Source organism: Palaemon carinicauda, chromosome 40, assembly GCF_036898095.1.
Source record: "Palaemon carinicauda isolate YSFRI2023 chromosome 40, ASM3689809v2, whole genome shotgun sequence".
NCBI lineage: Eukaryota > Metazoa > Arthropoda > Malacostraca > Decapoda > Palaemonidae > Palaemon > Palaemon carinicauda.
The window spans coordinates 18,155,243-18,164,630 of record NC_090764.1 but is presented as its reverse complement, the minus strand read 5'-3'; the positions used below and the strand labels follow the sequence as shown (position 1 = coordinate 18,164,630).

Sequence of the window (9,388 nt, the reverse complement as noted above, 5' to 3'; positions counted from 1 at the left end):
ATAGGGAGGGGTCCTATAGCCCTTTTTATAAAAAGGAAGGGCGGGTCCATCAGGACAACATGGCTATCTCACCCAAAAACATTCACTACTCATCTTTCCCGTTTTGATGTACCTTTAGAAACCTTATGTTTTCCGACATCCATTTTGACCCTCTACCAGTTACAAATATTTCAGAAGTCCTTGTAATGTCTCATTACCATTCCCAATAACATTTTTTCATTTACTACAGATTGACACGTTTTCTATCCTTTTGGAGCTTTTCATATCACTCAAATTGCAGAAGGGCATAGTAGCCTCATTCTCAATGGCTCACTGAAAACCAGATGGTAGAACCTTTTCGAGAGACAACAAAGCATGATACAGTATACTTTACAGCAAACCATTTAGTCACCTGTAAATATTCGGACATATTTTCATATGAAAATTCTTACAAGTGCGTTTCGACAATTCTATCATACTTATCCTCAGGCATGACATACAATTCTTTACTTCCAAACTTCTTGATCAGTTGTTTCATATGAAGAATTGTGATTGATTCACATGCCCTATTCCTGTTCTAAATTCATACCTACCCTATTTCCCAATCCATGTACTGTGTACAGAGAGTAACATGGTGTCCGTAGAGGTATTCAGGATTAGAAAACCATCATGGCATAGGATATTTTAGATGATTGAAATATACAACAAGAACAAGAGAAAATAGGAAAGATATAAGAGCTACGAACTCTGCTCATTGACGGGCTGGTCTTAAAAGAGGTAGAGCATTCTTGTTACCATGGACACATTTGACTGAAAAGTACAAATTGGGAGAGCAGTAAGAAAGAGGTAGCAGCATGAATGAAATGCATAGATTTCCATATTGGAGTGGAAATCCTTGGATAATGTCTCGGTACAGTGACCATTCTTCATTACTCTTCTCTGCACTATGTAGGTAGACCGAACAACCAGAACGATTGCCTTTTCTCATTTGGAGCAAGAGAGGACACCAGCTAAGCATTTTTGAAGGTTTTATCCCGCTACCCCAGCAAGGAAGTAGCAGTTACCTTTCTAGACCAGGAAAATGGGATAGCCTACGTGTAAGTTCCCTAGCAAGAGGGAAATAGGAAGTCCTGTAAATAGATCTCACCATATTGATAACCTCCCTTTTCTAGAGGCAAATTTTTTTATCAATCATTATATAGTATTAAAAAATGTAGTCGGAATACCATAAAATTCCATGATTTGAACAGCAAGGTATAATTAAAAACAGGGCATCAGAGGGTACCTCATAGGTAACCCAGAATCTAGTTAATGGTAGAGGAATGCTAGAAACCTTGCATCAACTTCAGCCAGCTGAACTAACTACTGTACAGTAGTATGAAAAACTCCAATAAGCATGAAGATGACAAGTTTTTTTTTTTTGTATTTCTAGGTAAAGAAAAAGTAATCTCTCCAATAATTTAATAAAATATAATAATCTGCAACATATAAACAATTCTGCTTATCATATTGTAAAATACAGCACGACACTGATTTTGATGTTTTTAAATGTTCAAAATTCACTTAGTCAACAATCCCTTTAAAAGGGAATTCTTCAAAGCTAATTGTACTGTAACTTATCTAATAGAAAATTAGCAAAATATTAAAAACACTCAACTTCCAGTTGCTTAAACCCAGCGACCTTTTTTAACAGGCCGCACAATCCCAGCTTCCGCAGCTTTTTCCGTGTCCAAGCGTTCCTGCTTTTTCTTTAGGTAATCCGCCACGTTGTCATAGCGCTGCTTGTAAAGAATGTCGATGCTAAGTTCCTTTTTTCCTCCTGTAAATTAAATCACAAAAATATAATCCAGCAGTTTTATTTAATTCTGGTTGAAGTACATACTGTATTATTATTATTATTATTATTATTATCAAATGCTAAGCTACAACACTAGTTGGAAAAACAGGATACTATAAGCCCAGGGGCTCCAACAGGGAAAATAGCCCAGTGAGGAAAGGAAACAAGGAAAAACAAAACATTTTAAGAATAGTAACAACATTAAAATAAATATTTCCTATAGAAACAATAAAAACTTTAACAAAACAAGAGGATGAGAAATACTATAGAATAGTGTGCCCGAGTGTACCCTCAAGCTAAAGAACTCTAACCCAAGACAGTGGAAGACCACGGTACAGAGGCTATGGCACTACCCAAGACTAGAGAACAATGGTTTGATTTTGGAGTGTCTTTTTACCAGATTTGTAATACTTAGAACGAAAATCCCAATAAGTAATACCATTCTGTTTTCCATAACCTTTATAACCAAATATAGTTTTCTGATTTCTTTAAACCAAAATATTAATCTTATCCTACATTTGTTAAATTAATTAAGGGATGGACAACCTGTGGCCTGTGAAGTGTCATTGTGCATTTGCCACGGCTTTCTAGGTTAATGAATTTTAATGGTTTTTTTTACCTAAATATTTTGAATTACAGTATATTTATCTGTATTGGTAATTATCATCATTATTATCAGAAAATAATGAGAGATATGTCAAGGAAGAATTGCAACAACAAAAAAATCAGTACTGAATATAATATGCCTAAACTAATTGTTTAAAATGCACACGCTTTCAGTAGTATTATTGCTATCTTTGATTAGTATATTGAAACCAATAAATAACATTTTAAAACCAAAAATTTCCTCATCCAAGGGACTTGTTGAAAAAAAATGTAAACTGCAGGAATGTAAAAGAAGCTGGATAGGATATAAAAGAAACCAAGGGGAACAATTGAGAATTTAAAGGCAGAAAGCAATGTAGCAGAATTAAAAAAAGATGACTCAAATACCACCCACTGTGTGCTAAACAAAACGCACTATAAGGGGTGAATTCCTCAGGCAGTGGTTCTCAATGGTACTCAAGTTAATGAGCTCCCAGATGTTTTCTGGGAAATAAGAAAGCAATACTATTTATAAAAACACTAGAACACTTACCAATTACAGTAGTAAGACTTACTTTAATAGCAATAAAATCTTTAACTAAAAAACATCCACAAATAACACTCGCAACTTCACTTTCCACACTGTAACTGTACAACATAACACTGACTACACTAAATGTATTTTGATGAGGAATAACAAACAATATATTTTTTTGGAAACAACTGGAAAACAAATACGTTCTGTTAATAATTGACCTGTTACTTTTACACGCTATATTTGTATTATTAATACCTTACAATACGGAATCGTTTTTCAATACAATTATCACTGCAAGCATTGAATTCAGATAAGAAATAAATGAATAAGCCAATTTCTTCAGCAGTGGTACAGTATTCAAAACAACTCACATTCATTTGTTTGCATAAAAACTAAGGAAGAAAAGACATCTTCATTTACTTATCATTTTGATTTATAACTTATAGTAAAAAGGATGCATGAAAGTGTGAGGAAATCTATAAAACTCAAGTCACTGTAGTTGTCAGTGATATAATTGCGGCAAATAAAAATATATTTCTAAATAGTTAATTTAGCTATCAATATCATCAGCGTAAATATAAAAAATTTCAAATGTAATTTGTATTTTTCATAGCTATGCAAACTTGAATACTACATGTCTGAAGAGACGATGACACAGCAATAGCTGATGCATAGAACATTCTCTGCCTCGAGATTTGTGGGGGGAGCAAGATCTTGCTTGACTGACTGGTAATGAGAGACTTCTCAGATCTACAGATCTGATCGTCAACTTGTTCCAGGGCAAAACTAGCCAGATCTGACTAGGGTAGCTCCAGGGATAGCCTGAACCCTTGAGGGATACCAAAGTGCCAATTAATGACTGATAATTTCCCCAGACCGTTCCACCTACGAATAAGTGCAAGGACGTTCTCAAAGGAACACTCCAACTTGCGACTGTCTGCCTCTGTCGGCATCCTTAATACCCTTATACCTAGCCTGGATAGAGGGTGCGGCATGAGGCTCTAGAAATTTGCTCACTCACCCACAAATATAGATGATGTCCCAAAGACAGATCCAGTAACATAATCAGAGGCTAAAGAAGTTCCAGGACAGCCAACAGCAATGTGGGAAGGATCCCAGGCACCAATTATGGGAGAAAAGGAGATGCTCTTACCCTTCCTTCTGCTAATCAGGGTGAGGGGATGGCCATGGCTGGTACAAGGAAGAGGTCCCTCCAGCCCCAATTCGTGGTCTTCTATTACACAAAAGTGAACAATGACAATCTTGAGAGGTGCCATCAACTAGGGAACAGAAAGGGTATGAAGCCATACACACATGTCCCAATTGGCTAATCAGGTAGCTCAAACCCTGACCTGTGATACTGGCTCATGTTCCAGGCCCAGTATACTGTACTAGTATACTGGCTGCATGAGGACGAAACACGGGGCGGGGAACCACTCTGTGTTGTCCACCCCTGACCCCCGAAAGGGAGCTGATGTTGAAAGAAGCCCTTTCCACAGGACTAAAAATTACCTTACTGAATAACTTTGACAATGTCTTCTTCTTAAATGAAAAAGTACCAGAATCAGAGTCAGAAGTTGAAGAGCCGTTAAGGTCTGAGTGACTATTGATGATAACGCTACCCCAGAAGAGAAGGGTTTGCTCCAACAGGAACCACAATACTAGGGAACACTGTCATGGGGGAGGAGGTAAGCACAATCACTGATGACAAAGGCACACAGGGAGTGGGGCTACAGGCACAAGGATAGAGGTGGCACACACAGGGGTGATGAAGTGATTGACACCGGACAATGGGGTAAACGTACTTTCAGCCACCGAACCGACTTACACCCAACTTTAGATGTGAAACCAACCCATGCAAAATCAAAAATTTTAAGTAATTTTTATTTTTCCTAACATACTTACCGAGAACTACTTTCTTAGGAGTTACCTGTAATCTCCTCTCTACCGACCAGAGTTTTGTGTAGTATACCCTACACCCGTTTTCTATGGAGGGCTAACCCGGGAGTGAGAGAACGTACCCCGAGGGTAGCCTTGAGCTAGGTCGGCGTCAGCTTGGGTCCCGTTAGCCAGTAAGTTCCTCGGATGTTGCAAAAAGTCCCTGCAAGGGAAGAAAGGCACTCGGGGAAGGTAGGGAGGGCCATTACCCGAAAGAAGTTCTCGGTAAGTATGTTAGGAAAAATAAAAATTACTTAAAATTTTTGATTTGTTCCAACACAAATACTTACCTCGAACTACTTTCTTAGGAGACTTACACTTTAGGAGGTGGGAGTGGCTTCCTGGCCTTCAGACCCAGCAAAGTGGACGCTGAGAATCCTAGATATGAACTAGGTTCTTAAAACTGGGAAACGAACGGTAGGGTAAACTACACAAAGAGCTCACGTTAGTGTCTAAGTACTCACCCTATGAAAAATCTTCTGATGTTGAGTCCAGTAACAAAGTTTGCAGAGACGTGTTCTTCATTGGTTACATAAGTGTGGTTATCTCCGATAGGGATAGGAAACGGGGATTAGGGTGAAAAGGAACGAACCTGTGTCTCCTGGTTTTGCTATCCACAATTGTGCCTGGGGCTTCACCGTTAAATCACTTGGAGCGCGGAGATGACTGTCCCAATGGAGAACCCGTCTAAGGACCTTCTTGAGTAAGCCTTGAGGTAATGGGCAGTAAAGGTCGACTGGTTCGACCAGGTGCCCGCCCGAAGGATCTGGCCCACTGCCATGTTATTCTCAAAGGCTAAGGAAGTGCTCAGACCTCTGATGTCATGGGGCTTGGGAGTACCTGGCAAGGCTAGTCCCTCCTCCTTGTAGGCCCTGGCAATAACTTGTCTCAACCAAAAGGATATGGTATTCTTCGATACCTGCTTCTTTATAACACCTGTGGAGACGAAAAGGCTCTTGATGCCTGGCCGGAGATGTGCAGTCCTCTCAAGGTATTTCCTAATGGCACGGACAGGGCATAACCTCAAATCCTCAGGATTCCCAGTCCTAAGAATAGCTGGCAGAGAGAACCCCTCGAATTTAGGATCCCAGACTGCTGGGTTCTGGGTTTTCACCACGAACGAAGGGACGAACTTGAAAGAGATCTCTCTCCACCCCTTCGAATGAGAGACGTCATAAGACAGCCCATGGATCTCCCCTACCCTTTTCGCCAACAAAAAGACCGTCTTGAGAGTGAGATCCCTGTCTACAATATCCTTCATTGGTTCGAACGGGGGGCTACTTAACATCTTCAGGACCCTAGCTAAGTCCCACTGAGGCACCCTAACAGTTTGAGGGGGGCAGGACTGTTCAAAACTCCTGACAAGCATAGAGATGTGTCTAGAGGAGCCCAGGTCGATGCCCTTCAGAAGGAAGACTTGACCCAAGGCTGCTCGTACTCCTTTTATAGCTGGGATTGACATCCCTATCTCGTCTCTGAGATATACTAGAAAGTCTGCGATATCTGGGACTGAGGCTTTGAGGGGTTTGATGCTCTTTGAAGTGCACCACTTCGTGAAAGAGGCCCATTTCACTTGGTAGACCGCTGCCGACGACCTTCTCAGGTATCGCGACATCCTCTTAGCCGTTCCTGACGAATATCCTTCCTTCCTCAGGAGACGCTCGATAGTCTCCAGGCGTGAAGGCGTAGAGACTGTGGGTTGTCGTGGAACCTGAGAAAGTGTGGCTGTTGTAGAAGATCTGGGCTGTCGGGGAGTGGCCACGGAAGATGGCTTGTCAGGTCTTTTAGGTCTGCGAACCACTCCCTCTCCGGCCACCAGGCCGCTACCAAAGTCATCCTTAAATTCCGGGCAGCCCTTACTCTGTTGAGCACTTGCCTGATCAACGTGAAGGGGGGAAAAGCGTACACGTCTAGGTTGTCCCACTTGTGCTGAAAGGCATCCTCCAAGGCTGCCTTTGGGCCTGGGACAGGAGAACAATACACGGGGAGTTGTGCGTTCAGCTTGGTTGCAAAGAGGTCCATCACCGGGGAACCCCACCGTTGAATGATGAGCCTGGCTACTTCTGGGAGGAGGGACCACTCTGTTCCTACTATCTGACTCATCTTGCTGAGACCGTCGGCTAGGACGTTCTTTTTCCCGGGGATGAACCTTGCCAATAACACTATCTGGTTCGCCTCCGCCCAATCCAGGATCTCTAGGGCGAGATCGCACAACTCCCTTGATTTTAGGCCTCCTTGCTTCTTTATGTACGCTACCACTGTGGCGTTGTCGCACATCAACGCCACAGTGTTTCCCCTTAGTAGATCGATGAAGTGCAGGCAAGCTTTCTGGACTGCCTTCAACTCTAGGACATTGATGTGTAGGCCTTTCTCCCCGTCCATCCAGGTTCCTCTCGCCGTCCCATTGAGGAGATGGGCCCCCCATCCCTGGTTGGAGGCGTCTGTGAATAGGAGCATCTCGGGAGGCTCGGTCGCGAAGGACATCCCCTTGAGCGTGTTCGACCGGCAATGCCACCATTCCAGGGAGGGTGTTGTGTTTGGCAGGACTGGAATTAATTTCTGGGGCGAGTCCAGTTGGTTCCAGAAGTTCTTCAGGTTCCATTGGACGGCTCTGAGTCTGAGTCTCCCCTGGGGAACCAGTTTCTCCAATGACACCAGATGACCTATTAGCCTTTGCCAGTCCTTCGCCCTCCTGGGTTGCCCCAGCAGAAAAGGGAGAAGGATCTTCATTAGATTGCTTACCCGCTCCTCTGACGGAAAAGCTTTCACTAGTAGGGAATCCAGTGTCATCCCCAAATAGGTCATTCTGGTGGAGGGAGATAGGTTTGATTTTTCTGGGTTGATCATGATACCCAGACCCTTGCAAAACTGGAGAAGTTTTATACCCTGCTCCTTCAAAACATCCTCTGAGGAGGAAAGAAGCAACCAGTCGTCCAGGTACCGGATGAGGCGAATGCCTCGCTCGTGAGCCCTCACCGAGACTGTCGTGAAAACTCTCGTGAATACCTGGGGAGCTGTCGACAACCCGAAGCAGAGGGTCTTGAATTGCAGGATCTGGGTACCCCATTTCACCCGGAGAAACTTCCGGCTTGAGGCGTGGACCGGGATTTGGAAGTATGCGTCCTTGAGGTCTATGGTCATCATGTAGTCTTTCTCCCTCAAGGACAGCAAGACCGACTTCGAAGTGTCCATTTTGAAATCTGTCTTTCGCACAAACTTGTTGAGAGCTGACAGGTCTATCACCGGTCTCCACCCCCCCGTCGCCTTTTCTACCAGGAACAGTCGGCTGTAGAAACCTGGTCCTGGGTGCAGGACCTCCTCCATGGCGCCCTTCTCCAACATCGTGGACACCTCTTCTTGAAGGGCCGCCCTCTTCAACGGGTCCTTGGGTGCCAGCCACTCCGACAGGCTGGCCGGAATTAAAGGCGGGGGTTCCGTTAAGAAGGATAGCCTGTACCCCTCCTTCAGTACGGATACTGTCCAGGGCTCTGCTCCGTGAGCCTTCCATGCTTGCCAATGTAGTCTGAGGCATCCCCTAACCTGAGGCTTGGGCAGGAGTAGGGGGCCTCCCACTCTACCTCCTCCTGGAGGAGCGGCCTGAACGGCCTCTCCTGGAGGCAGAATAGCCTGTTCTAAACGAGGCAGACGCTGCTGGAGCTCCTCTACGGGGGTGCTGTGGCGCTGAAGCCCACGAGGAAGAAGGTGCTTCTCTCCTCGTCAGGTTAGGCGGGGCCTGAGAAGTAGAGGGCCCGTCTGATACTGATCTCTTGTAGGGGGGCCTCCTTACCGGTTGAGGCCTGGGAGCGTTCACTTCCTTTCGTTTAGCCACCTTCTCCATAATCTCTTCTAGCTCTTTCATGGGGAACAAGGAGTCACCCCACACAGGAAGGCTCCTCATGGCCCTCGCCTCCCTGTCTGGGACCTTCCGGGAAAGCTTCGCCAGAATAGTGTCCCTTTTGCGAAGAACCCAATTCGCTGACAGGGCAAGGGACTGATACGTAAGGAACTTCAGGGTCTTGGCCCCGGAGATGATAGGTTCCCTCAGGAGGTTTTGCTGCTCCGGGTCCGTTAAGTCATAGGTGGCTTGAACACCTACCAGTGTGGAAGCCCACCAGTCCAACCAAGAGGAGACGTGCACCAAGTCTTTCGACATCTCCTCCATCATCGCAGCTTCCGACTGCGAAAAGCAAATCGGGGCTGAAGAAGCTCTGTCCACCTTGTCCCAGAACGTCGAGGGCAGGCTCCACCTTGCAGGCTCCCGGTCGTTGTCCCTCTGGCACATAGAACCTGCTCTGTGTCTTGAGCTCTTGGAGCAACTTCGAGGAGCTCTGCATTTTGGGAGCTTCGGCATTGCCTGCCACAACTCTATCAACGTGAGCCCGTCCCAGGACGAGATCTCGGGCCACAGGCAGGGCCAGGGAGGTTTTCTGTTGGACGGGTGCCTGCATCAAGCAGGTCAGGCTGGACCTCCAGTAGTCCTCATCGGTTGGGACCGGTTCCTCAATCCGATG

General features: G+C 44.8%; 1 protein-coding gene across 2 annotated transcripts in view; it reads right to left on the bottom strand.

The window, feature by feature from the left end:
* Positions 1-1,430: 1,430 nt before the first annotated feature.
* wuho (tRNA (guanine-N(7)-)-methyltransferase non-catalytic subunit wuho) overlaps positions 1,431-9,388 on the bottom strand; it is a 93,024-nt gene continuing 85,066 nt past the window's right edge. For both annotated transcript variants that reach the window (XM_068363975.1, XM_068363974.1), the window contains exon 9: positions 1,431-1,798. In XM_068363975.1, the coding sequence (XP_068220076.1) occupies positions 1,647-1,798 (152 nt within the window). In that variant the 3' untranslated portion in view covers positions 1,431-1,646. The remainder of the gene's footprint in view (positions 1,799-9,388) is intronic.